The sequence below is a fragment of the Microtus oregoni genome, unplaced genomic scaffold (assembly GCF_018167655.1).
Source record: "Microtus oregoni isolate MIOR12 unplaced genomic scaffold, Mior012 000027F_ref0000203, whole genome shotgun sequence".
NCBI lineage: Eukaryota > Metazoa > Chordata > Mammalia > Rodentia > Cricetidae > Microtus > Microtus oregoni.
In genome coordinates, this window is record NW_024543086.1 from 19,960,477 (window position 1) to 19,986,647 (window position 26,171).

Genomic DNA, 26,171 nt, shown 5'->3' on the forward strand with positions numbered 1-26,171 from the left:
ACCACAAAGCTGCAGTCAGAGGTCAGGGATGTTCCTGGTTGTTGTGGGATAACTTCCAACTTCCACAGAGGCGGGAAATACAGTGAGCACATGGTTTCTACACATTACCTAACAATCTCGGTGGGCAGCAGCATTAGGCTGTGCCCACAGAAACCAGTCCTAAAACAGACAGGCAAATCCGGATAGGCAGGCAGATGGAGATGGCCAGCCAGGCCAGAGCCTATGGCAGCATCCGCTAGAATCTGCAGAGAGGATGGGGGGCAGGGAGCAATAATGCATCCTCAGCCTAAGTGCCTTTCAGGGGCAGCCACTAGGGTGTGGGGACCCAAGGGGCTGCAGCCTAGGATGCTACTCAGAGGCGGGTCCTAGTGCTTGGGTGGACGTGGAGAGCCAAGGGCTCTCCCCAGCTCAGGACTCTGGAGAGAGGAGAGGGAGAAGGGAACCCTGAGCTAGGGCTGCGTCTTCTATTCACATGGGGAATTGTCTGAGCTGGCTATACCTGACCCAGGAGCACCAGGTAAGTGAGGAGCAGTGGGCTGTGGGTGAGCCTAGATCTCAGCTGTCTTCTGTGCCTGAGGAGATACTTCAAGGTCAAAGTGCAGTCTCACAGTACTGGGTCCTGGCAGAGGTGCAGAACCTCCCTTCTTTAGGCCTCAGTTTCCTGATCTGTAAAAGGGCCTGTTTCCTCTAGGGTTGCTTTGGGGAAACTATATAGGAACACATAAGTGATTTTCTGAGGGAATTGTCTGCAAGGGTGGCTGGGAACTTATGGCACTGTAAAAGTAAGAGTGTCTGGGAGACTCTAGGCCTGGGGACAGGGGATGGGAGACCTACAAGGCTTAACATGGGGCAGCTGATCACCACCTAGAGCTCAGGGGCCAAAGTCCATCCTCAGCACAGTTCACGCCGGGTCAAGAGGAAGGCAGCAAATACCCTCCCATCTCTGCCAGATAAACTCATGTTCCCGAAAAGCAGGGACTATGGAGACAGGATGTTTAGTGGACAAACACTTCCTGGGAGGGGCAGTGGGGTCACCTAGTCACTGGCCCTAAGGGCCTAGGTTACTCTCACGTCTCTTTAAAGTCTTATTTCTGCCTGTTGCACTCTGAATTGGGCCGGGACAACTTCGGGGATCTAGATTCAGAGGGCAAAGAAGGAGCAGGCAGAAGCCCGGGAGGGTAGAGGGTGCATTCCGAGGGAGGCGCGGCGGCCCCTGCTCTTTCCCTCTGGTCTCTGACTAGATCCTTTCTCTACGCTCCCCATTTTAAGGACCTCTCTCAGAGTAGGGTACGCAGGTGTCTGAAAGAGTGATTCCTGGAACAGAAGGCAAAGGTGCTGGCGCTACGGAGCGTGGCCAGAATGGGATGAAACAGGAGTCCCAGGAACTCCGGGGGGATTGCATGACCGTGCCATCCTCACTCCGTGGTCCTCCAGGGTTTCTGGGCGCGGAGGCAGGGGCCTAGCTAACGGGGCTTGGGCTAGGGCGGGGGCAGCCAGGAGGGCGGGGAAGGGGCGGGCGCGGGGGCGGCGCTGCAGCAGGAGCAGGAGCAGGGGCCAGGGCCAGAGCCAAAGCCGGAGCCCGAGGCGACCGCGAGCTGAGCGGGAGCTACCGAGGCCGCTGCCCGCTCTCCCACCCTCGCCTCCGCCGCCTCCGCGCTCCAGCCTGCGGGTGGTTGGGAGCCGTGGCCAGTCGCGGCCAGCCAGGGGGCAGCGGGTGCCATGGCCGCGCCGGAGTCGCTGCGGCCCCGCCTGTGTCGCCTGGTACGCGGCGAGCAAGGCTACGGCTTCCACCTGCATGGCGAGAAGGGTCGCCGCGGCCAGTTCATCCGGCGCGTGGAGCCAGGCTCCCCAGCCGAGGCCGCCGCGCTGCGCGCCGGGGACCGCCTGGTTGAGGTCAACGGCGTCAACGTAGAGGGCGAGACGCATCACCAGGTGGGTCCCCGCGCTGCGCCCCGCCCCCGGCTCCCTCCGGGGGGCGCGTCACTGCAGCGCCGGCTAAGATGCCAACGACCCCCCCCCCCCTTCTGCGTGCTACATGGTGGGACCCGGCAAGGGTCTCACAGGGGCCTGCTTGGGCTCGGTGTCGAGGTGTGGGACGTGGCCCGCCAGCTGGCCTCCTGGTGAGGAAGCTCGGTCCTGCACTAGCGGGGGAGGGAGAACATCCTGGTAGGGAGGGGCCGCACTGCGGCTACTCTGGCCAGGGCCCTGGCTGCTTCTGCTAGTTTTGGCCTCTGTGTGCCATGGAGGGGGAGGAGGTGGCTAAGGCACCTTGTGGCCTTGTGGTACAGATGCTTTTCTGTCAATGTGTGAGTGTGTGTGTGTGTGTGTGTGTGTGTGTGTGTGTGTGCTTGCAGGTCTCTCTGGGGTCATCCATATGAGCACACTACCCAACTGTTCCAGGAGAGGGTGAAAGCATACTTGTGTCAGCGCTGGAATGTGTGTCTAGGGTTGTGTGGACACTTCAAGCATGTGTGCCGGCCGTGTGTGTGTGTGTGTGTGTGTGTGTCTGCATGCCTGATTATACTAGTACTTCTCATGGACCAGTATGTCTGGGTCTGGCCGAGTTAGCTCTAGGGGTAGCATCTTTTTTGGTCTCAGAAAGAGCCTCCTCCTGAGAGGCTGCCTGGCTCTGTAGAGGTCACTGTCAAGCTCTTGCCTCCGGGAGTTAAAAGAAAGCTGTTTTCTCTGCAGGTTTTACCTACCCCTGGGGTGTCTGTATCCCACTGATGGGTAGAAGCACCTTAGACCTTGGCAAGGGTCCAGCTTCCCTCCACCTTTTCTGTTTTGGATTCCCCAATACCAAGCATGTCCATGACTTACTTGTGGGCCTGGAGAAAGCAGGGTGGTTCTTGCTGGGCCACGAGTTGAATTCCTGTCTCCTTCACCAGGCCTGCTTTCTACCTACAGTGACCACTGGATTTAGTTGTGTGCTAAAGAGATGGGAATAGAGCCCAAAGGTTGGCGCACTAGGCAAGGGAGAGGCCAGCAGAGTTGGTGTCACCTGCCTCTAGCAGTTCCTGGAATCCACCTGTTTACCCCAAGTTTCTGGGGTGCTAGTCTCTAAAGATTGTCACACGGAGCCACGTTAGACACCTTCTACTGCTCAGGAAGATAGGAAGTAAAACCACGACTCCATTTTACTGACAGATAGTGGGTGACTGGCTTGGTTCCCATTCCAGAAGTGTCAGGGTGCTGGGATTCTTCTGCTCTGTTTGTCCTGGGGAGAGAGGACGATCCCTGACAGAACAGGTGAAGATGGCCTTGGGTCTGACCTTCCTATCCATCCGTGATAGCAGATACTAAGTGAAATAATGATGGGGACCCTGTCTTCTCACCCCCTCAGGCTGCGGGGGTGCTGGTTGTTAACATTTCCTGCCCTTCAGATATCCAGTGGGCATGTCTCCCTTTGAACTCATGTTAACATCCTGCATGACCCATGGTGGCCCACACGCGCTCTGCACTTCACAGGCACCCATCCAGACACACAGATGGCTGTAAAGTCACACCTCTTCCTCCGCTGTACCTGCTACTGTTCTCCTCACCTGCTGGAGCCCAATCCTGCTTCCCCGAAGCTACCAGCACCCTAGTAGAAGCCCGAGGTCTTCACCTCTTTGCGGGTCCAGCAGGAATAGTTTTCTGGTCCTGGTCTGGAGGCAAATTGGAGTTCGAGATCTTTCTGGGTGTTAGAGTCACACTGCATCTCAGAGAAAGAAATCGGTCCAAATACTCACATTGGGGCCAACTCTCTCCTACACCTAGACCAAAAGACAGACCTTAAAATACACACACACATACACGCACACATGCACACACCCAAAAGCACACACATACAGATAAGCACACACATGCAGATAAGCACACACATGTAGATAAGCATGTACACACATATGCATAGACTAGACTCAAACCCTGAAGCTCAGCTGAACAGTTTCTGACACTCCTGTCTGGCTGCTCTTGGCTGCTCCTTCTTGTCCTTACCTGAGCTGAATGCAAGGCCACAAGAGGATACTGAAGTACTTGCAGCCCCAGCTCTAGCTCCAGGGAGAAGAGGGGAGGGAGCTACTGGAAACTGGGGGTGGGGGGTGGAGCTCGCAGGCCTCTCAGTCCAGCTACCCACCCCTGGCCTGCTGTCTGTGAGCCTTGCCTAGCCGGGAGTGGTGCCCTTTCTTCCATGTGCTGCCCCGGGTGTTGGCGGCTGAGCTGGTCCCACTACCCACCCATTCCAGGTGGTACAGAGGATCAAGGCTGTGGAGGGGCAGACTCGGCTGCTCGTGGTGGACAAGGAGACAGATGAGGAACTCAGCAGGCGGCAGCTGACCTGCACCGAGGAGATGGCCCATCGAGGCCTTCCACCAGTCCACAACCCCTGGGAACCAAAGCACGACTGGGCACGCTCGGGCAGCCTTGGCTCTGACACTGGCCAGAAGGTATGGTGGGCTATGTGTGGGGGGACAATGAGCCTTTTACAGAACTGCCATCACTGCCTCTGATAAAATCTTCAATTTGATCACCTTTGATCATCCCAGGGCCCTTTCCCTACCGCAATAACCACACTCTATGCCCCTGGTGACCGCTGTGGCTACCCTTTCTGTCTTTGTTCCCTCTACTTCAGGTTCCATTGACTGAGGAGCCTTGGGTGGAGCTGCTGGGACACTAAGGCACCGAGTGTCTGTTAGATATCTGTTGTCCTAGGCTCTGTCCATGTATCTGTCTAAGCCATCCATGTGCTCCGAAGGCCTTGGGTGGATTAGATCCTGCTGTAGTGGGACGGAGGGTTCCAGGGAAACGGGAACGAGGACAGGGGCTGGCACCCAGGTGAGCTGTATGTGGGTCCTTAGAAAGGGTTTCTGGGATGAGTCTTTCCCTTGACTTCCCTCCCCTAGGGAACCCCTGTGTGCTGTCCTGGGTAGCACCTCCCCCTTGTCTCCTTCCAGGATAGGTGACCTGGAAGAAACAAGGGAAGATCTGTTCCCCCTTCCCAGTAGCCACCTAGGCAGGACCTGGGGCTGGAGGAAGGGCCTCAGGCTGTTTGTTCTGCTTCTTGGAGGGCCTGGTGTTATTGTCTCTTTTTAATCTCCACTTCTAGCTCTGAGAGCCATTGGCTGAGGGTGGCTGGAGGCCTCTCCCAGTGTCTCCACTTTAGCTGGTTGGGTCTGTGCTGATCCCTATGGGACCTGTCTGGAGGTCGAGAGATGGCATTCCCAGTGGTGAGGCCAACCTGGGCAAAGGTGTCTGCTTTGAGTCTGTTGGTGTTTCTTTCTGAGAGACCTGAGGGCTAAGCCCTGGGATCTAGATTCTTCCCTCTGGCTGTTTAAGATCAGGAGTCTTTAGAAGGAATCTTGAGGGAACAAGATGGTGCCAGGCCCACCTTCCTCTGTCTGAGGACTAAGAGCTTCCCTTTTTCCCCAAGCACCCATTTCTCCTTAGGAAGAAGATCCCTCTTCCCCCATGTCCATTCATTTAGATGAAAACAGCCCTGGTCACCTTCCTGTGGAAAAATCCACCCTGGGACCTTATCTGGAGATGGGGTGGCCCAGGCCCCTTGACTGTGGGTGGGTCCTTCCCTGCCATTGCTATTTCAGGCTTGGAGGGGCTGCAGGAAGCCTTAGGAGGGGGCTTCCTCTGGGCGTATTTTTAGAGGAACAAAAGGGGGTACAATGGGCCTGTCCCATTGTAGATAGGTCAGATCTAGGGACAAGGACTCTAGAAGGTATAGGAGCCCAAGGGACAGTCTTCCCGTGGACGAGAAAGGGGAGCCTCTTATGATTCCTACAAACCAGGCTTAAGATAGCCTGCCTCAGGCTGGGTGTGGGAGCCTCAGATGATGGGGGGATTGGGGACTGGACAGACTGGTGAGGCATGTGTACCTCTGCTCTGCGGCAGCAGTGTTGGGATGTCCTCTAGGGGCTCCCATTGGAGGTTAGAGCTTTCTCATCCACCCTGAACTTGTGTCTCTTGTCCCAGCCTGCAGGATAGGGGAGGTGAGACAGGGGAGAATACTGATATGGTCTGCCCCTCCCTTTGGGGGCGGGAAGGCCTAGTCAGTGGTGACTCAGCCCAGGCCATTCAGGGCTGGGGGTGGCTGCAGCTGCAGTGAGCTGATTCTAGCAGTGATGACAGGGACAGCCCCCAAACAGACCTAGCAGCTAGCAGTGCCAGGGATAGGGAGGTGGTGATAGACCATGCCTTTCCACCCCCTTGGTCCTACCGTGTCTGCACCTCCTGGAGGACTTGGGGACCGAGTCGGGGATGGTGTAACTCTACAGGTGGTGGGTTCGCGGTATAGGATGCTGTGGAGCAAAATGACAGCAGCCAAGCTTTTGGGACTCCCCTGGTGCCTTCTGTCCTCTTTTCCCTCCCCCAGCTACTGTCTTCTGTTCTCTAGCCAAGGTCCCCTCCCTTGACTCCCTGTCTCCACTGCTCTGGGTCCTGAAGCAGGGCAGGGCCTCCCAGCAGCTTCCTTCCTTCCTTTCTTGGGACGGAAACCCAGCTGGGTGTGGGGGGCGCCGGACAGGGGAGGGGGTTCAGTCACCACCCTGCTACCCAAAGTGAGTCAGCCCCTATGTCCCCACCCATCCCCAGGGAACCTGGGCCACAGCGGGAGGTAGATAAGTGGGGTGGCAGTCTTGGCTGGCCCAAGAGCTCAGGCCACTCCAGGCTGGGTCACTCGCTGCTTGCCATTCCTAGCTCACCGCTCATGGCTCGCTCCAGGAATACCATGCTGCCTGCCTCAGCCCCAGGAGCTCCTCCACAGAACTTCCATCGGGGGCTTGTTCAGGTCAGGTCAGGTGGAGTGGGGGCAGAGCCGGACTGTCAGGACCCCAGCCTTAGCTCAGTCTCTGGGAAGGGACAGGGAACTTGGGGATGTTTGTGCCTGTAAGATGGACCCCAAGCAACAATGGGGGCCTTTCTCTACTGGGGCTGGTGAGTCATTATCTGGTGGGGGGGCAGAGCCTGGCTCCTAGGGCACCCCCATATCAGCCTTTGTTTGGCTATAGGCTCAGCAGGGGTACTGGGGCTTGCCCAGCTCTATGGCTCTGTGTCTTAGAGCCCGTGGGAGCCAGAGGGCCTGTCTGAAGAAGGCAGGAAGTGTGCTCACAGCTAGGGCTGGGAGGAAGAATTCCAGCAATGCACCCCTCCCACTGCTCGTGGGGGCATCCTACCCCCACTTGCTTGTCCCCCTCTACCCCACGGGCTTGAGGGTGTGTTGCAGTTCTTATACTTGAGGGTCTTCTGCCAGGCCTGGCGCTGCTTGGACTCTGCTTGTGGCCAGAGACCGTTTAGGGATCTTTCAGCCCATGCTGAGAGGGGACTGGTCTGACTTGTGGCTGGGGGTTGGTCAGAACAGCTCCTAGTTTCATGATCACAATAGCTTGCCAAGACCTACTTCCCATTGGGGAGCCCCAAGAAACCCTGCCTTGTAGGCTACCACAGAGGCCGTGGGAAGAGGCCACAGGGACCAGTGCCATGGGCATAAACTTGCATGTGTGGGCGGCTGTGTGTGTCTGTGTTGCTTGTTTATAAGTATAAGCTTGGATGTCTTGTCTCTCTGGCCACATGATGTGGGCCTGCCTCCTAGGACATGACATCGTGCCAGGAGTGGCCACACAGTCCCTCGCACTGTGTTGATGCTCTCTGCTCCAGTCTCTCTTCCCCTGTGAACTAGTCTCTGGCTGTCCCAGGGTGCTTTGACAGGTCCCTCTGTCAGGGGCCATCAGGGCCTTGCCCCAAAGCCCTTGTACATTCAGCTGTGTGTCCGCTGACAGATCTATGCAGTGGGGCTCTGAAGATCTCGGAGGCCTTATAACCCTGAATTCAGCCAACATTGTCCCGCCGAACCCCCGGGGGACTAGAGAACATTTTACCTCTGTAATTCTTGGTGTAATGAGGCAGATGGTGGCTGTGCAGCAAGGGGTCCCAGGAGACTCCAGCTGGGCTTTGGGGTCAAGGAAGGGATCCTGAGTGCAGGCTAGACATAAAGGGGGTGTCCAGGTTGAGGGGACATCCCAGAATCCTAAAGCCAGGAGTAGCCCTGCATAGACTTACTCCTGCGGCTGGCTGCTACCCAGGGACACGACTAACACCACATTTAGGGTTTGGAGCTAGGCATGGTGGCATATGCCTGTAATTCTGGAACCCAGAAGCTAAAACAAAAGATGACTTTGAGTTTGAGGCTAGCCTGGGTTACAACGTGGGACCTTCTCACCAGAACACTAAAAAGGGAGGTATAGTGGGCAGCTGGAATAGTCAGAGGTATTCTGGGTGGGGGGAGACAGGTGCCTGAGATTTATAGCTCTGCCGTGAGACCTGAAGGACCTTGCTCTGTGGTCTCTTAGACGGCAGGGGTAGTGGTGGACAGGGAGGGAAGTACCCCCAGCCAGCACATTGTCACCTGCACACACACCTAGAAACCTGAGCTGCCACCTGACTGCCCACCCCGGCCACTGGCCCTGTGTAATTGGGCACCGGCAGCCGCTGGCCATTCAGCAACTGTCTCTGGCTTGGCCCCTGGCTAGGGTAGGGGGTCAAAAGGCTGGCCCCTGCCTGATAGCTTCCTGTCCCAGAGATCTTCTGCAGGATGCCAGAGGTAAATCAAGGCAGCCTGGGGCAGTGGTGGGGGCTCCCTGTGGGTACCGCGAGCCCTTCCGTGTTGTGGGCTAGGAAGCATTGTAGTCTAGGAGTGGCCTTCACGGCATCTACTTGAAGCCTCTTTTTCCTGGGCCCATGAGGTGGGGGCAGTGGTTCCAGTTAGTGTTGGAATTCAAAAGCAAGCAGCTGCCACACAGCCCAGGAAGCCTCTTGGTGGCCTTCTGGAGAAAACAAAGCTGCTCAGGCCTCCAAGGCACCAGCCCTAGGGAAGGGAGGAAGAGGAGGGGGAGGTGCAGCCTGAAGGCAGTCTTGCTCCTGTGATGGTTCCTCAAGCTGTGCTGTGACCCCTGTGAATTCTTCCATGGTTTCTCAGCAGCTGTCTCACTAGAGGTTTACATGTTTGGGAATAGGCTTTGTCACTAAACCCCCACACAACCAAAGCTGTATCACAGGCTGCTTACTAAGCTCCTCGGTCATAGGGCACATAGAGTATCTACCAGTGAAACCTGGGGTTGGTTCCTGAGAGCACCGGGCTGGGAGGCTGGGGCAGAGCCTGATGTCACCTCCTATGTGCCTACAGGATGTCAATGGGCCCCCCAGGGAGCTGCGTCCCCGGCTCTGCCACTTGCGAAAGGGACCCCAGGGCTACGGGTTCAATCTGCATAGTGACAAGTCCCGCCCTGGTCAGTACATCCGCTCTGTGGACCCGGGCTCGCCTGCTTCACACTCTGGCCTCCGTGCCCAGGACCGGCTCATTGAGGTACCCTGGGTTGCTGTGTATTTGTGTGTCCCCGAGTGTCCATGTCTGGGCTCTAGGTCCCTGCAGGAGGAGGGGAGATGCAGGGAACTTGAGCTGGCACCTCCTCTTGCTGCCTCGGCTGGTGGTGGCTTCGATGAATATTTGATGGCACACCTGGCTGGGTGGCATTGGGCCGACTGGGCCCCTCAGGCCTTTCTGACCCTGTGTGGGTGGTGGCAGGTGAATGGGCAGAATGTGGAGGGGCTGCGCCATGCTGAAGTTGTTGCCAGAATCAAGGCCCGGGAGGATGAGGCCCGGTTGCTGGTGGTAGATCCAGAGACTGATGAACACTTCAAGCGGTTGCGGGTCATACCCACTGAGGAGCATGTGGAAGGTAGGCTACTACCTTAGGGGCACAGGGTAGGCTCAGTGCAGTCACTAACATGCTGTCCCCACAGGTCCACTGCCATCACCAGTCACAAACGGGACCAGTCCTGCCCAGGTGAGAGGGTGGGCCCATGCAACCCCAAGTGTGCCTCCACCTCCGCATCCCCAGACATGATAGAGGATGCGTGTCCTGGAGAGCTCTGCCCTTGAGGATGTACAGTTGTGAAACCTATCTCACTGGTCACCTCAAAAATACCACTGTGCTAGCCAGTCATGATGGTATATACCATCAATCCCTGCACTTGCAAGTTTTGAGGTCAGCCTGCTCCACATGGCAAGTTCCAGGACAGCCAGGGCTACATAGAGACTTTGTCTCAAAACAAAAACACACTGTGGATCCTATATGGGGTCAGTGCTGGGGCCCACACAGGGTGGGAGGGCACCTTGGGCCCTAGGCCACCCTTCCATGCTTTGTTCCAACGTGACTACTGAGTCGTCTTCAGTTCTGACCTTTTTGGGACGCTGGCCCTAGCTTGACATCAGGTGACACTCACGTAGCTAATTCCCATTCCGCAGCTGCTCTTCCCCATCATGGCTGGCCAGATCGGGCTCATCTGTTCGCTGCTAGGCGCCAGTTACGCTCTGGCCCAGGCAGCGGGAGACGTGTGATGCTCACTGCTGAACAAGGGACAGATGAGATGCAGCTGTGCTGTGTGTGTGCTCAAAAGTGAACCGTGCGTGCACGAGAGCGTGGGCATGTGAGCACGTGTGCAGATCTAGGTGCACCAGGATGGGGCCACTGTAACTACAACCTACCCTTGGTTTCCTACCCAGCTCAACGGTGGCTCTGTGTGCTCATCCCGAAGTGACCTGCCAGGCTCAGAGAAGGACAATGAGGTAATTCTGCTGCGGTGTTCACAAGTGGGGTTTCAGAGGCTTAGGAGTTAATCTCTGTGGAAGGAAATACCTACCAGGACGGTGGAACTACTGTTTCCAAGAACCCTCTTGGGCTGGCTGTCCTAGGCCTTGAGGTGGCCTCTGGTGTAAGTTCCTTGGGGAGGCAGCTGCCAGGGATATGGCTCACTGTCTGCACCTGTACCCAGGATGGCAATGCCTGGAAGCGAGACCCCTTCCAGGAGAGTGGCCTCCACCTGAGTCCCACAGCAGCTGAAGCCAAGGAGAAGGCTCGAGCTACCCGGGTCAACAAGCGGGCACCACAGATGGACTGGAACCGGAAGCGAGAGATCTTCAGCAACTTCTGAGCCCCTCTCTGCCTGTCCAGGGGCCCCAGGGTCTCTTCCTGCACGGACCTTGGGCCTTTCCAGAGCTCCCCAAGCCCCAGCAGACTGGACCCATGACCCCATGAACCCTTGTCTTGTCCACTGGGTGCTGTGGCTGTCATAGCGAGATGAGGGAAGAGAGAAACCCAGAAATGTGTGAGAGAGACAGAGACAGACAGACAGGCAGAAAGACTGACAGAGAGACAGAGACACAGTGAGAGAGGGAGGAGCGATGAATGGTGGTTTGCCAAGGGCCTTTGCTGTTTGCCTCGGGCCTGCTGACTAAAAGGAATTCATGTTTTCGCTTTTTTTCCTAAAAGGTCTCCAGCTCCACATATGTTTCTAGTTAATAGTGGAGCCCCCTCCCCCACCCCCTTGGGACTCACTCTAAATAATTGCAATAAAACGAACCTTTCTCTGCAAACCCTTTCTTATCCACCCTGTCAGCAGCGCCATCAGAGCAGAGACCAGGGACTGCAGGGGACAGATAGCCAGGGGCCAGCCCGCGGGCCAGCTGTGTCTGTGGGAGCTTCCCTAGTGAGGGATGGTCCCCGGGCCAGGCCTCTCTCCTCCGCCTGGCTACCCCTGTGCTGCTGGCTGCCTCCCACGTGCCGGGTTCTGGAATGCAAAGCCTCGGTTCTCTGAGGGACCAGGGATGGCGGTTCCCTGTCTGCGAGAGGGGAGCTCCGGACCACCCACCCCTGTCCTGCTCTGCAGCCGGGACCCCGGAAATGGTGGGCCTGGCCCCTGCCCTCTGCCCTTTCCTCAGTGCTTTCAATGCCCAGACTCACTTATTGGCACCGCAGTCTGCCTCATAAGCCATAGCGCATGTGCGCACCCTCAAATTAAACAGGCCTTGCCTTGGACTCTGGCGCCTGTGTCTTTTCTGAGTCTTCAGTTGAGGGACAGGGCCCCTTCCAAAAGACCCTTAGGTGAGGAATGACACCAACCTCTCCTCCTGCTTCTTCAAGACCTGTCTTGAGCCGGGCAATGGTGGCACACGCCTTTAATCCCAGCACTCGGGAAGCAGAGGCAGGCAGATCTCTGTGAGTTCGAGACCAGCCTGGTCTATAAGAGCTAGTTCCAGGACAGGCTCCAAAACCACGGAGAAACCCTGTCTCAAAAAACAAAAACAAAAAACAAAAAAACAAGACCCGTCCTGTTAAGCCTGCATCCAGTAGCCCAGAGTCTAGGTCTCTAGAGTTCTCCTGTTAACATGGGGGTGGGTTCCTGGCACAGGCTGAGCACAAGTTCAGAAGCTAGAAGGTTCAGGGAAGTGCTGGGGCTGCAGGACAGAGTGTGACAGTTCACAAGGACACCCCCCACCCCCTGCAGGCTTCCCAGCAGCTGGCTGCAGCTGGCTCTGTTTCCTCCCTCCTGGGTTTATACTCCCTGCTTGCTCTTCCCTCCCTCCCTCCCCCACTCCCCAGGATACACTATGTCCCCACACAGCCTCCCAGGCAGTCCTGCCCCTGACATGTGAATGCCGTGCACACACCGCGTTCACACACGTGCTTCTTGGCCTGATCCTAAATCAACTGTGCTAGAGGTCAAGTGTGAATAACCTCCCAGCTTTATTACACGCCCTGCGGCCCCCCAAACTTCACTACCCCCCCCCCCCAAAGGCACTTCACAGACACTGGCCAGAGGAAGCCCTGGGACTCTTAAAGGTTCTGGGCAGCAGGACACAGGGCCTGGTTGAGGCAGGCCTGGCATTGAGGATGGACAGGAAGGCAAATCTGTTGGCCGAAGCCCACCAGCAGTCCATTGATCTCACTCCACAGCCCCCTGTAAGGGTTAGAGGCAGGTCAGTGTGGAAGTGGGCAGGGCCGCTCCCTCCTCCAGCTTCATCCAGCTACACTGTACCTGGGTAGCCACTCCTCCAAGGCTGTGCGTGTTGCCTCTGGGGTCTTGGTCACCTTCTTGGTCCACCTCAGTCGGTTGGCGATTCTGTGTACATGTGTGTCCACCGCTGCTTGGGGACAGGGCAGGGTGAACAAGGGCATTCTGCCAGCTGGACTGTACCCTGTCCCTATCTCCAGTCCTAAGCATGAGCCCAGGGCCTCGCTCACCTGGACCTCTAAACAAGATGGGAACCATGGAGCCTGAAAGAAGGAAGTGCATCGGCAGGGCTGGCTGAGTCTGAGCCCTCAACCTGGGGTGCAGGAGCTTTTTTTTTTTTTGAGACAGGGTCCCTTCATGGCCCCAACTATCCTGGAACTCACTATGTAGACCCGGGTTGCCTCAAACTCTGAGATATACACTTGCCTCTGCTTCCTGAGGGCTGGGATTAAAGGCTTGCAGGTGGATCTCTGTTCAAAGCCCAGCCTGTTCTACAAAGGCCAAGGCTACACAGAGAAACCCTGTTTCAAAACAAAACAGAGTGTGAGGCAGCTGGGTAGGTGACACACGCCTTTAATCCCAGGACTGGATCTCTGTGAGTTTGAGACCAGCCTGGTCCACACAGCAAGTTTCAGGCAGCCAGAGCTACACAGAGAAGCCCTGTTTCAAAAAAACCAAAAACCAAACCACACCAAACCAACAGTGTGAGGCAGGCATAGTGGTTCCTATCTGTAACCCAGCACTTGAAAGGTTGAAGTAGAATTGCTCTGAGTTCAAGGGTAGCCTGGGCTACAGAGAAGACTCTCTTACAAAAATGCAACTCCCTGCTGGCGGTGGTGGCGCACGCCTTTAATCCCAGCACTTGGGAGGCAAAGGCAGGCGGATCTCTGTGAGTTCGAGACCAGCCTGGTCTACAAGACAGGCTCCAAAACCACATAGAAACCCTGCCTCGAAAAACCAAAAAAAAAAAAAAGCAACTCACTCCCTATCCTGGGAAAAACAAAAAACCCAACCCCTAAAGTGTGTACTCTTGATCCAAAGCCCCCTCAAGAATGGGGCCTGGATCAGGGGGGCCTTGCTTGGCTTCCTCTGCCATCTTCTGGGGTCCTAAGCACCCCCACCAGCCCATCCACTAGATGTGAGCTGGGTGGCAGCAGCTCGGCCCAGGGGGCTGGCCCAGAGGTCACTGTCACAGAGTTGCCTGGCACCTGCTACTACAGCTCTTGGGGACAGAGTGGAGAGCAGGGTCAGTCTGGCTCTAGTTGCGCTCCTATCAGCTGCCCATTGCAAGGATTCAGCCTTATCCCTTTGCTGGGGCTGCCTGCCAAGCCACCCAGTCAACTGCAGTGCCTGCCCTGCCTTTCCCAAGGTTTGTCAAACATTAGCCAGTCTCCAAGCCCTGACTTGCTTACTGCCCGGGAAAAGGCTTGGGTGCAGGCTGGGGGGGAAGGGGGTGCGGAGTCACATGATGGAAGCTTTAAGCCTCAGTTTCCTTCTCTGAACCCCAGAGGCCCAATCCAGGACCACGTCATGTACGAGCCTCCTACGCTGGGCAGAGGGGCTTCCTACACATTTGTGTTGTTAAGGAGGGCGATTAGGTCACTGGCTGTGAACTGAAGTTCAGAAAGGTCAAGTGTGTGACCTAAGGTCACCCAGCTGCAAGGGTCAGAGTGCCACAGTTCTAGCTTTTCAGTGGAGGGGGTATCTTTTCTCCCTGGCAGGCAACCCTGGGGTCTCACTGAAGGTAACCAGGCCCTCAGACTACAGAGAAGTGGGCGGCATTCAGATATTGCCCCGTCCACTGGAAGTGCAGTTCCCTGAAGGGCCCTTCCCCCACACAGCCACCCACCACAGCTCCCAGGACACAGGCAGCTGAGGACAGAGGACAGATAAGCTCAAGTGTCGACTAAGAGGCTGCTGCAGAGGTGGGGAGGCCTCGCCCACTTCCTCCTGTCAGGCTCTTCCAAGGTTTGCTGTTCTCCAGGCTCAACAGGTGGTCACCAGCTCCTAGTCAAAGTCCTGGGCCCCTAGCTGCCCTCTACCCAGTGGGCAGGGCTACCACGCTACAGGTTTAGAGACGGGTTAAAGGAACACATCCACCAGGCACATGCAGGAGCCAGGGGTTGGGGGCCCAGAGAGAAGTCAGGGCTAAATCTTGCTTTCTGTGTGACCACAGGAACCCCAGCCACTCTGGACAAAGTTCTGAGAAGGCAGCATGTCTGTCCCTGCCCCATGGAGTATGTCTTCAACCTACCTATGCAGAGGTGCTTCAAATGCTAGACAATGATGGGAATCCAGAAATGACCCTCTTTCCCCACCCCAGCAATCACCCTCCTCCTCCACCACCACCACCTCAGCCTCTGCCTCGATTTGCCGCCCCCGTTCTAGAGTTTCCTGTTTTGTTTCTTAGCTTTATGTCTGCTATTCCTTCTGCCTGGGACATACTTGTACCTCCTGGTCTGGCTAACTCACCAGAAGCTCTAAACTGGAACATGACTTCAGAAAGATTTCCTGGAGTTTGGCACAGTGGTGCATGATAATTATCCCAGGATTTAAGAAACTGAGGCAGGAGCTGAGAGTGGTGGCGCAGCACTCAGGAGGCAGAGGCAGGAGGATCTCTGTGAGTTTGAGGCCAGCCTGGTCTACAGAGTGAGTTCCAGGACAGCCAGGGCCACACAGAAAGACCCTGCCTAGAAAAACCAAAACCAAAAACCAAACCAAAATTCAAACAAACAAACCAAAATAAAAAACCAAACCAAAACAGACAATAACAACAGCAATGAATACAAAAGGCTCCCCAGATCCCTGGAGCCCAGGTCAGGCTCCCCAGGGCTGTCACACTACCCACCCACCGAGAAGCCTCCTCCCTACAGGTGACACACTCTCCACTGACTCTGCAGTGTGTGGCAACCGCATGGCTTCCAGGTCCCTCAGACACCAGCAAGTGTGAGTTCTTGTCATCAGTGTCCTGCTGAGAGCAGGCTGGTTTGCTCAGCACTGAGAACACCCTTTTGATATTCTGGTTTAACTCAAAAAAAATTGGGGAACCCCTAACAGAGGCAAGCAAGCTCAGAGTTAACTTCTCCCTCTGTGAGGCACAAGCCACTCACCTATGCCTGATACAGTCCCCCAGGCCACAGCCATAGCCAAGTGTGCCATCTTGGGTCCAACACCTGGCAAGGCTACCAGCTCTGCCACGGACGCAGGGATGTCCCCTTCATAGCGCTGCTGCAGGATGGCGGTTGTCTGCTTGATGAACTTGACCTTGTTCTGAAAGATGGTGTGGGTCAGCCTGGGGTGAGGCATAGCTTAATCGGGGAGGACCTATGGGTACCCAGAGTTACCCAACACCTGCCCTTGTCCCATGTAGAGATATCTACCTGCCCCACCTCTCCAGGAGGTGAGGAACCAAAAGCAGCAAAGAGGGCTGAAGGAGCCCCTAGTAGGGCTCCAGTACATGCCTAGAGCTTCCTCCCATTCATGTGAGCCAATGACATGTGTGGGAACCAGCTTGGGTACCCTGCCTCAGCATTCTCTCCCTAGGACCTAGATTCAGTAGCACCTGGACCTTCAGGAAGGAAGGCTGGAGTCTGGGGCTCCCCCAAGCAACTACCAGACCAGCTGGGTGGTTCCCATCCTGTGCTTGAGTGGAGAGGGCTATTTAAAACCAATCTGATAGACGTGGCCCACACGGTGCCAAGGGGAAGCAGCCCCACCCACAGAGCTGCTTTCAACAGATCCACCCACCACCCTGGGTTCTGTGAAGTAGGGGGGGGGCAGCCTCTTTGGAGTGGTGCACTTCAGGGAGCCCAGGAGGGGAAGGGGAGAAGGGCAAGGGCAGGCAGCTAGGTGGGAGGATAGAGGAATGTAGAGATGTAAACAGGAAAATCCCGAAAGCCTCAGGGACAGGGAACTAGCCCCATGGTGTAGACTCCTGGCAGGTCAGAAGCACGAAAGGCCTCTGCAGTCAGAAATGGCCTGTCCGCCATCTCTGGACCACTGCCCCCTCGTGGCTCTGCTGCCAAGCATACATAAGGCTTACCCTCCAGAAGCCCACAGGGTAGATGAGCCGGCCCAGCATGCCGTCATCCATCTGAAGGATGTTTTCCACGGTCAAGCCTCGGGCCCGTAGGCGCTGCATGGCACCCGCTGTCACCTGGTCTTTGGTCTGGCTGGAAAGCATCAGCGACAGGAGTACCTGGTACCTCTGCACCTGCTTGTGCAATGACAGGGGCCACGATGGTGATGGATCTGAGTCAAGTCCCTGACCCATCTCTACTTGGTATCTTAGACCTCTTACCCATCAGGGATAGCAGGGTCTGTCTTGTCACACCTACGTGGACTAATCACCTGCCTCTATAGAGTAGTGTGAAGCCCCAGTGAATGACTTGGAATCATCCCTAGTACAGAATCGATACCAGACAACCACTGGCTACTGTTGTTACTATTATTACTCGGTCAACGTTAACACTATTCATTTTAGAGACAAGAAGGCCCAGAGATAGAAGTATTCAAGTCATCCAGCAGAGAAGGTGATTAGAGCTAAGACTAGTCTATGGAACCAGTGCAATGTGAGGGGCTCTCCTCAAACGTTCCTGAATGGTGCCAAATGTCACCACTGTGCATGAGGCCTCAAGTCTCAGGCACTCCTGACATGCACAGTGGTCACAGTGAATGACAGGGGATGCATGGTGTCCAGTTCCCTAAGGTAGACTGTACCATGCAGTCTGTAGGGGATGGTGTCAGTTACGGGAGCTGTCAGGTCTTGGTCTGTTTTCTTGAGATCAGAGAGGAAGCAAGTGTCTTGCTTCCATGGAAGAACAAGGAATCCCCTGGGCAGGTGGACGTTCTTCCTACCTTTGGGGGGGCACTGGCATCATAGCAGTGCTCGGCGCCCAGCTGGTCCACAGGTGCATCCTTCTTGCTTCTCATGATTCGGATGTTGGCCAGTTGCTGCTGCCAGTTCTGGGGCTCCCACATTGGCATTTTGAGGGGCTCAGCATCTTCATCCTTCTCACCATTGGAAGCCTCATAGGCCACACGTAGCTTCCGCGTCTTCCGTGTCAGGTGGCTTTTTCTTCCTTCTGCTAAAAGTGCCAGTCTTTGGAGCATGAGCTTTATACGAGGGTAGGGAAAGGGTGCTGCTTTCCTGACAAGTCACTTCTCTCTCACTTGGTCGTACAACTGTCCATTATCGACCATGGCGTGTGTAAAAGTGCTCTGTCCCTGTCACAACATGACATGGTAGTCTGACAAAGTGCCTGCTGGCACGCCGAGACACTAGTAATGTGTAATCAGCCTCTAGGATGATGCAACCTTTCCTCTGTCCTATGCCCTTTGAGTTGCATAAAGAGAATCTTTTTTTTAAAAAAGATTTATTTATTTATCATGCATATAATGTTCTGCTGGCCTGTACAGGCCAGAAGAGGGCACCAGATCTCATTACTGTGGGCCACCATGTGGTTGCTGGGAATTGAACTCAGGACTCTGGAAGGACAGGCAGTGCTCTTAACCTCTGAGCCATCTCTCCAGTCCTTAAGAGAACTTCTTAACACTGTGCCACTCCCCTCTCAGAAATCCTTGTCCTCAGAATGAGCTCCAACTCTCCCAACATCAAAGCATTTGCTGCCCTGACAGTATCAACACTTGTCTTCCTTTCATGGCACTTGTCTCTTGCTGAGTCTCAGCCTGGGTTCCAGTCGTCTCCATGACTGAACCGCTTTGGGACCATTGGTGTCTATGCACATTCTTGCTGTAATCACAAGCATAAATCCTAGCTGGAGACGTGCGGGTGGGCTTTGATAACTGCCCCCTGAGTACCACTACCTGGAACATAGTAGGTCCTTAATGGCTACAGAACAAATGAGTGCCATGCCCTTTCCTGTTTTTGCTAGGGGCCTGTTTTCCTTCAGAACCACCGTCCAGCTGGGGGAGAAAACTTCTGGCTGGTTGTGTTCTTGGCACACAGCCAGGCCCTAAAAGAAAGAGAGGCAGCTCTGAGGTTGAGCTGCTGTGCCCCAGCCAGGCTGGAACAAATAAATGTCCCAAGCAAGGCTGTTGGACTGAAACTTTTCGCTGGTGACAAGGGTGGATGAATGAACACGTCCAGAACCCAGTCTTACGGACCCCTGCAGATCCTGTGGGTCCCAGTCGCTTGGAAAAAGCTTGAGTGGGGCATGGGCACGTGAGACTCAAGAGTTAGTGGCCGACTGCCTACTACGTGCCGCCTAGGGTTTAAGGTCAGATCATGCGGCCCGGGAACCTCAGCTTGGAGCCAAAATTCCAAGTCCCGCCTTTCCTCCAAAACCCCTCCAGGCGCAGTGCTACCTGCAGGAGCTTCTCGTGGCGTGAGCTCCTCCCCACACCCTTCTGCCGTGATCCTAGGTTCGCGGCTCCGACTGCGAGTCAGCATCCGAATCCCCGTGTTCATGCCTGGGGCTGTAAACTACACATCCCGGTGGTCCCCGCGGTCCCTCGACTTGCTCAACGCGCACGCGGAACTACAATTCCCAGAAAACTCAACGCAGATAGTCAGCAAAGCCTCGCCCCCGGAAGTGCAGGTTGCGCTTCCGGCAGCTGCCGTGGGCCGGGGGTGTGCGCCCTTCCTGGCTGCAGGAGGGTCCTGCGCGCCGCGGGCGCGCGCGGGGTGAGTATCCTGCAAGGCTCTGGCCGCTGGTGTGGGTCGGGATGATTGTATGGCCGCGTCGCGATGAAGGGGACTTGACCCTTCACTATCCAAGTCTGGGCCGCGCCCACTGCTGTCAAGTCCCAGTGCTCCAAGCCTTCCATTGCTTGTGTGAGCTCGCCTCTGCTTCTGTTGTCCTCGCGACAGCTCCTCCTCCTCCATATAAAAAGAACACTAATGACAACTAGCATCGCTCTGTGCACCCCCGCGACGGCAGGTGGCTCGCTAGATCAGGCCGATACCTCATGGGCTGATCCTGGTTGGGATTGAGTTGCCCCAGGAGTTGTAGGGAGAGTAGCCTATCCTAGACCTAGGATCCTGACAACTGGAGGTTCTTCTCAAGGGCCTGGAGGGCGTAGCCCGTCCTCTGGTGTGTCAAATACTATGTTTCTTCTTCACAGAGCACTTCCCTAGTACTGCTCTGCTCACCATGGCCAAACCAGCAAGCAAAGATTCAGGCTTGAAGGAGAAGTTCAAGATACTGTTGGGACTGGGAACATCAAGGCCAAATCCCAGGTGTGCAGAAGGCAAACAGACGGAGTTTATCATCACAGCGGAGATCTTGAGAGTGAGTGAGCCGCCTCTGCTTTGGTTAGCCCGGCGTGAAGTGCAAGGAAGGCTGGGTTTGTCACTGGGTTCTGTGGGAGGTGGGTTGCTGGGGACTGTGCATAGGCTTGCTCTCCCCAGTCCTGCGCAGACGTATGTACACATCTCTCCTCAGGATCTTTGTGACCTGCCCTAGCACACTTGCTTTAGGGTTTAGATAATGCATGAAATCTTACTTTGTCTAGTGTCGTGGTGGATGCCCTGTACTCAGCACAGGGGATGCTGAGGAGATAGGATTATGGAGTTGGAGGACAGCCTGGGGCAATAGTGAGACCTAGTCTTAAAGAAAAAAAAAAGCTGGGTGGTGGTGGTGCACCTCTTTAATCCCAACACTCAAGAGACAGACACAGGTGGGTCTTTGAGTTTGAGGCTAGCCTGGTCTACAGAGTTTCAGGACAGCCAGGGCTTCACAGTGATACAGAGAAACCTTGTCTCAAAAGAGCAAAACACAGAAAAGAAAGCCCACTTTTCTAGATGTCGCCTGAAAGTCATCCTTTCATGGGATTAGGAACATGATGAGGTGTTAATAATTCCTAACAGCTTTTCCTCATAGTGAAGATGTAGCCCAGTTTTCACATATGCTACATATAACATACATGGATAGTTGCCAGTATGTTGGGGCATCACATGTCATATGTAGCTCACATTTGTCCACTTGTTTATTTTTATTTTTTATTTTTTTTGTTTTTTTCGAGACAGGGTTTCTCTGTGGTTTTGGAGCCTGTTCTGGAACTAGCTCTTGTAGACCAGGCTGGTCTCGAACTCACAGAGATCCCCCTGCCTCTGCCTCCCGAGTGCTGGGATTAAAGGCGTGCGCCACCACCGCCTGGCCACTTGTTATTTTTAATTTTTATTTTATGTGTATGGGTTTCTTTCTTTCTTTCTTTCTTTTTTTTTTTTTGAGACAGGGTTTTCTCTATGTTTCCCTAGCTGTCCTGGAACTCATTCTGTAGACCAGGCTGGCCTTGAACTCAGAGATCTAACAGCCTCTGCCTATGCAGTGCTGGGATTAAAGGTGTGTGCCACAATGGCCCGACTGTGTATGGGTTTCTTACCTGCATGTATGTCTTACCCATAAATAATTTTGAACTTTTATACTTGGAACATTTTCCACTCGGATACAAACCTAATACTCATCATTTGATGATGGCTGTAAATAAATATGACACATCTGCATATAACGGGGTATTAATTAAAAGAAGAAAGCATCAAATGGTAACACATGCCCCAGCGTGAAGCATGCTACGTGAAGGACATAGACAGTCTCCATAATGCATGAGTTTAGTGCATGAAATGTGCAGAACAGGCAAATCCATGGAGGTGGCTGTAGGAGCTGGAGGGAAGAAGGAATTGGTATGGTATGTGGCTTCTTTCTATTGTGATCAAAACATTCTTGAAACAGTGGAGATGATTGTGAGCATTGTGCTAATGCGGAAGTTTGCAATTTAAAGTTATTACAGTGGCCAGACTGGTTGTTCTTCATGCCCATAATCCCAGCACGTGGGAGTCTGAGGCAGAAAGGCTACCTTGAGTCTTGGCCTGAGTTCCAGGCTAGCCAGGGTCACATAGGAAGCTACTATGAATAAATAAAGTTGTTATAATGGTATATTTTATGCTATGTGAGTTTTATCTAACAAAACCTTCAAGTCAGGGAAATAAAGTTACTGCCTGTCAGTGCAAGAGCTGGAGGAGTAAGCTCTTCTGTGAATTCTGGTTTACAGCTTGCCAGGTTTGGTGGCGCACGCCTTTAATCCCAGCACTCTGGAGGCAGAGACAGGCGGATCTCTGTGAGTTTGAAGCCAGACTTGTCCTCACTGTGAGTGAGTTCTAGGCCACCTAGAGCTACATACACAAAAAATAAAAACGAGAAAAGGTTTACAGTTGAACATGGTGGCTTTCCCTTGTAGTCCCAGTACTTGTGAAGCTGAGGCAGAAGAATCGCCAGGTGTTTAAGGTTGCCCTGGGCTGCAATGTGAGTTCAAGCACAGCTTGGGCAACCTTAAACACCTGTAAATTCAATTTACAGGTGAGATGCAGAACAAGCTGTAGGTGGTTTGTGACTGGCAGTTGAGGAGGCTTCTTTTCTAACCATTGCCTTTTCCTTTTCCCCTTTTCTAGGAACTGAGTGGTGAATGTGGCCTCAACAATCGCATCCGTATGATAGGACAGATATGTGATGTGGCAAAAACGAAGAAATTTGAAGAGGTAGGTTTGCCTCAGTTATACTGTTGGAGTTGTGTATGCCAGCTACAAGTTTTCAATTTTCTGTTGCTCTCTTTCGTTTTTGAGACTTGCTGTGTAGTCCTAGCTGAACCGATATTCACTGTGTAATAGTCCAGACTGACCGTGAACTTGATAAGGCCGGCCTTCCTCAGCCTCTTCAGTATGATATGGATTACAAGTATATGCCAGACTGCTAGATTTGGTGTTTGTTTGTTTTTTTTTCCTTTTTCTTTTTTTCAAGACATGGTTTCTCTGTATAGCCCTGGCTGTCCTAGAACTTACTTTGTAAACCAGGCTGGCATGGAACTCAGAGCTCCACCCGCCTTTGCCTCCTGAGTTCTGGGATTAAAGTCATGTGCCACCACTGCCTGGCATAATAGCTAGTTTTGTAATGATTCAGATTTTACCATTCTAGAGACATTTAATGTTCGTCTTAGTGATGTAGAAACTTCTGAAAATGACCTGAGCACAACCCTGAGAGACTTGTCTTGGTGACAGCAAGAGGAATGGGTTTTCCCTGAATTCCTGGAAAGGGTTATGGATATGCAAGTCTGCTCATCCACTTTTTTGGTGGGTCTGGGTTGGGGGTTGAGACAGGTACTCACAGTGCTCCATGACAGTGGCTCACTCCTTTAATCCCAGCACTTGGGAGGCAAAGGCAGGTAGATCTGAGTTTGAGGCCAGCCTGGTCTACAGAGTTCAAGGACAGCCAGGGTTACACAGGGAAACACTGTCTGAGAGAAACAAGAAAAGAGACAGAGACGCACTGTGTAGTCCTGGTTCACCTAGCACTCACTGTGTAGACCAGCTTGGCCTTGAACTTATGCCCACATTCTCACTTACCTTATAGCACACTGGATAAGGATTACCAGGTTAGGGTAGGGCCTCAGAGAACAAATCAAGGCACCCTAGTCTTGGTTACTGTTTGAGAAAGACAGCTGATTGATGGCATCAGGCAACAGAAGACATATAGCTAGTTTATTTATTTATTTACTTATTTTTCAATTTTATTGTGTTCCAGGCAGCTTATAGGGCTCTCTGACTAATGACCATGCCTTAGCTCTCGGGACTTTTCAGCTGCAAGCCCACCAGAAACCACTCCCCTGCCATCAGGAACTCGTGAGGGTCTCGTGCCCAGAGCAGCTGCAAGCACAGGAAAACAAATAGCTGGTTTATTTTGGTTAAATATTTTTAGATTTTTTTTAATGTTATGTGTCCAGTGAGCAGTTTCTTTCTGGAAGTCAGGTGCCAAGCGACACCTGAGAGTTCCAACGTCTGTGCTTAGTGTTTGTGTGTGAGATTTAGGAGAAGATGCAGATCAACGTCCATGCCTAGTGTTTGTGTGTGAGATTCAGGGAAGATGCAGATTCATCAAGGAAAGTGACTGGCTACGTATTCAGCAGTTTTCCAAGATGTACGTGCTGTAGCTGAGACACCCCTGCAACACACACACACATCGGATCTTTCAAAGTAGGCTCCTAACATTTAGTAGGGCCTAACTCCCACAGGAACATAGAATGCTGTTTCTGTGGCAGGTGTGTGTTTAGGGCTCATCTGTGCTTGTTTTGAGCACCATGGTGTTGAATCCAAAGAGATCTACTAGAAACTCGCTGGTAGTCTCGGGGAAGCTGGCACTGCTTCCCTGTCCTACCTGTTCTCCTTTGCCCAGCCTGTTGACCTGGGCCCAGTAAAGAGTCTTGGCTAGATGCCAGGCATGATAGTGCAAGTCTTTAATCCCAGTACTTGGGAGGAAGACGCAGGCGGATCTCTGTGAGTTCAAGGCCAGCCTGCTCTATAGAGCTAATTCTAGGACAGCCAGGGCTACACAGAGAAACCCTGTCTCAAAAACCCAGAAAAGAGAGAGAGTGGGTTGAGATGGTCTGAAAGTCTGGTCACCAGTGCTGTCCTTTGATTGAGGGGCTGAGGTTCTTGGAGATCACAGCCTCATCACTGGCCTCTTTCTGTTGTGGCAGCATGCAGTGGAGGCACTTTGGAAGTCTGTCTCAGACTTGCTACAGCCAGAGCGACCACCAGAGGCCCGACATGCAGTTCTTGCCTTGTTGAAGGCCATTGTGCAGGGACAGGTAAGGGGCAGAGCTGGATGAATCTATGGGATGAAGGCAGGCCATCCCTGTTTGGACTCCTGTCTTTGGTGGGGTCTAGTGGTTAACAGGCTGTGGAGCCTAAGAGAGTGTGAGGACATCCTGGTGTCAGAACTCATGTCTGGTGACCTTGGCCAGTCACTATAGCTCCCTGAGCCTCCACCCTACTGAGAATAGAGACTGCGAGCTGTATCCTTCTAGGGATGGCACACTGAAGCTTGTGCAGAGTGTCTGGAATATGGCTATTGTTAGCTTGCAGTTATTGATCAATTTTCTAGTTATGGCCACTTCCCCTGCTTCTCATTCTCTAACTGCGTAGGTCTCGGCTGACCCTTTTATGCCCATGGCCCCTCTCTGTTCATTCCTAAAGGGTCTGTCCTCTTAGAGAGGTTCTCCTTCCTCTTACTGTACTCAGGCTGTGGTACCTCTCCTGGGGCTCGATCATTGTGTCCACAAGAGGAGGACACAGTTCCTATCCAGAGCAGGAGCTCTGTTGTCACTGCTGTCCACCTGCACCTGACCCTGTCCAGAGCTTGATGCGTTAGGTGGTGTATGCATGCCAGTCGGCTGTTGGCCGGTGCCTCTGGCCCCTGTGTGAGCCCTATGATATTGCTGACATATTGTGTAAGGTGCTTCTAGAGGAAAAACAGGGCGTGCCTGGGGTCTTGGGATCCGATGCACTTTTTGACAACTGTATGGGAGATGCTGGCAGGGCTTTATTGACTCGTGGTTTTATCTTTAGGGTGACCGTTTGGGGGTCCTCAGAGCTCTTTTCTTCAAAGTGATCAAGGATTATCCCTCCAATGAAGACCTCCATGAAAGGCTAGAAGTTTTTAAGGCCCTCACAGACAATGGAAGGCACATTACCTACTTGGAAGAAGAACTGGGTAGGTGCCATACAGAGAACGGGGTTCTTCTGGCCTTGGGATTTAGAGGTCTCTGGGATGAGAAAGGCCCCCTGAACCTGGAGGGGCACTGCAGTTTATGACTTGGTCTGTGGGGAGCACAGGACTGCATTGCCCCTGCTCATCGGGAGTCCTTTGTCTTGGGCGCTAATTCCAGAAGCACTCATAGGATTCACTCAAGATGTGAAGCCTTTGACTGGCTTGGGTCCCGTCTTTCTCGTCACTAATGGGTCTGTTGTCATGGCTGCACTAGTGCTGCTTGACATCCCGCCCTGGTTGCTGCCCTTCCACCTGTCAGGTGACAGAGGTTTCAGTAAGATTTTTTTAAAAATATTTATTTATTTATTTATTATGTATACAATATTCTGTCTGTGTGTATGCTGCAGGCCAGCAGAGGGCACCAGATCCCATTACAGATGGTTGTGAGCCACCATGTGGTTGCTGGGAATTGAACTCAGGACCTTTGGAAGAGCAGGCAATGCTCTTAACCTCTGAGCCATCTCTCTAGCCCCTTCAGTAAGATTTAAGACTTTGTTTCCTGCTGGTGAGGGAAAAAGGAAAGATTGGGGAGTGACTCAACGTGGGCCCATTCTGATGCCCAGAAGTGGGCTTCCGCAGTTCATCTGCCTCTGTGACACGGACTGTCACGGAGTTTGATCTGCCTCTGTGACACGGACTGTCACGAGTTTGATCTGCCTCTGACACGGACTGTCACGAGTTTGATCTGCCTCTGTGACACGGACTGTCACGAGTTTGATCTGCCTCTGTGACACGGACTGTCACGGAGTTTGATCTGCCTCTGTGACACGGACT

At 53.8% G+C, this 26,171-nt stretch overlaps 3 protein-coding genes across 13 annotated transcripts in view; 2 read left to right on the forward strand and 1 right to left on the reverse strand.

The window, feature by feature from the left end:
• The first annotated feature begins 1,535 nt into the window (after nt 1-1,535).
• Slc9a3r2 (SLC9A3 regulator 2) lies at nt 1,536-11,861 on the forward strand. Of its 2 annotated transcripts, XM_041676573.1 has the most exons (7): nt 1,536-1,932; nt 4,227-4,427; nt 9,170-9,349; nt 9,569-9,722; nt 9,787-9,830; nt 10,550-10,612; nt 10,819-11,861. In XM_041676573.1, the coding sequence occupies exons 1-7, from the start codon at nt 1,720-1,722 to the stop codon at nt 10,975-10,977; spliced, it is 1,014 nt and encodes a 337-aa protein (XP_041532507.1). In that variant the 5' UTR covers nt 1,536-1,719; the 3' UTR covers nt 10,978-11,861. The 2 variants fall into 2 exon arrangements, with proteins under 2 accessions (XP_041532507.1, XP_041532508.1); XM_041676574.1 differs by lacking the exons at nt 1,536-1,932; nt 4,227-4,427 and adding an exon at nt 6,629-6,778.
• Nucleotides 11,862-12,596: 735 nt separating this feature from the next.
• Nthl1 (nth like DNA glycosylase 1) lies at nt 12,597-19,344 on the reverse strand. Of its 4 annotated transcripts, none has more exons than XM_041676363.1 (6): nt 19,165-19,344; nt 17,695-17,921; nt 16,880-17,050; nt 15,948-16,107; nt 12,862-12,967; nt 12,597-12,783 (listed from the first exon to the last, which is right to left on the reverse strand). In XM_041676363.1, the coding sequence occupies exons 1-6, from the start codon at nt 19,265-19,267 to the stop codon at nt 12,660-12,662; spliced, it is 891 nt and encodes a 296-aa protein (XP_041532297.1). In that variant the 5' UTR covers nt 19,268-19,344; the 3' UTR covers nt 12,597-12,659. The 4 variants fall into 4 exon arrangements, with proteins under 4 accessions (XP_041532297.1, XP_041532296.1, XP_041532295.1 ...); XM_041676362.1 differs by having other exon boundaries at nt 16,880-17,053; XM_041676361.1 differs by having other exon boundaries at nt 17,695-17,924.
• Nucleotides 19,345-19,412: 68 nt separating this feature from the next.
• Tsc2 (TSC complex subunit 2) overlaps nt 19,413-26,171 on the forward strand; it is a 33,609-nt gene continuing 26,850 nt past the window's right edge. For all 7 annotated transcript variants that reach the window (XM_041676034.1, XM_041676036.1, XM_041676035.1 and 4 more), the window contains exons 1-5: nt 19,413-19,483; nt 19,924-20,090; nt 22,247-22,333; nt 24,325-24,435; nt 25,196-25,340. In XM_041676034.1, coding sequence (XP_041531968.1) covers nt 19,953-20,090; nt 22,247-22,333; nt 24,325-24,435; nt 25,196-25,340 — 481 coding nt within the window. In that variant the 5' untranslated portion in view covers nt 19,413-19,483; nt 19,924-19,952. The remainder of the gene's footprint in view (nt 19,484-19,923; nt 20,091-22,246; nt 22,334-24,324; nt 24,436-25,195; nt 25,341-26,171) is intronic.

Coding starts and splice junctions, on each gene's coding strand:
- Slc9a3r2 (XM_041676573.1), top strand. CDS start 1,720: ATGGCCGCGCCGGAGTCGCTGCGGCCCCGCCTGTGTCGCCTGGTACGC. Junction 1,933..4,226: donor AGGGCGAGACGCATCACCAG/GTGGGTCCCCGC, acceptor CACCCATTCCAG/GTGGTACAGAGGATCAAGGC. Junction 9,723..9,786: donor CACTGAGGAGCATGTGGAAG/GTAGGCTACTAC, acceptor CTGTCCCCACAG/GTCCACTGCCATCACCAGTC.
- Nthl1 (XM_041676360.1), bottom strand. CDS start 19,267: ATGAACACGGGGATTCGGATGCTGACTCGCAGTCGGAGCCGCGAACCT. Junction 17,054..17,694: donor ATGCCAGTGCCCCCCCAAAG/GTAGGAAGAACG, acceptor TCATTGCACAAG/CAGGTGCAGAGGTACCAGGT. Junction 16,108..16,879: donor ACCCTGTGGGCTTCTGGAGG/GTAAGCCTTATG, acceptor ACCATCTTTCAG/AACAAGGTCAAGTTCATCAA.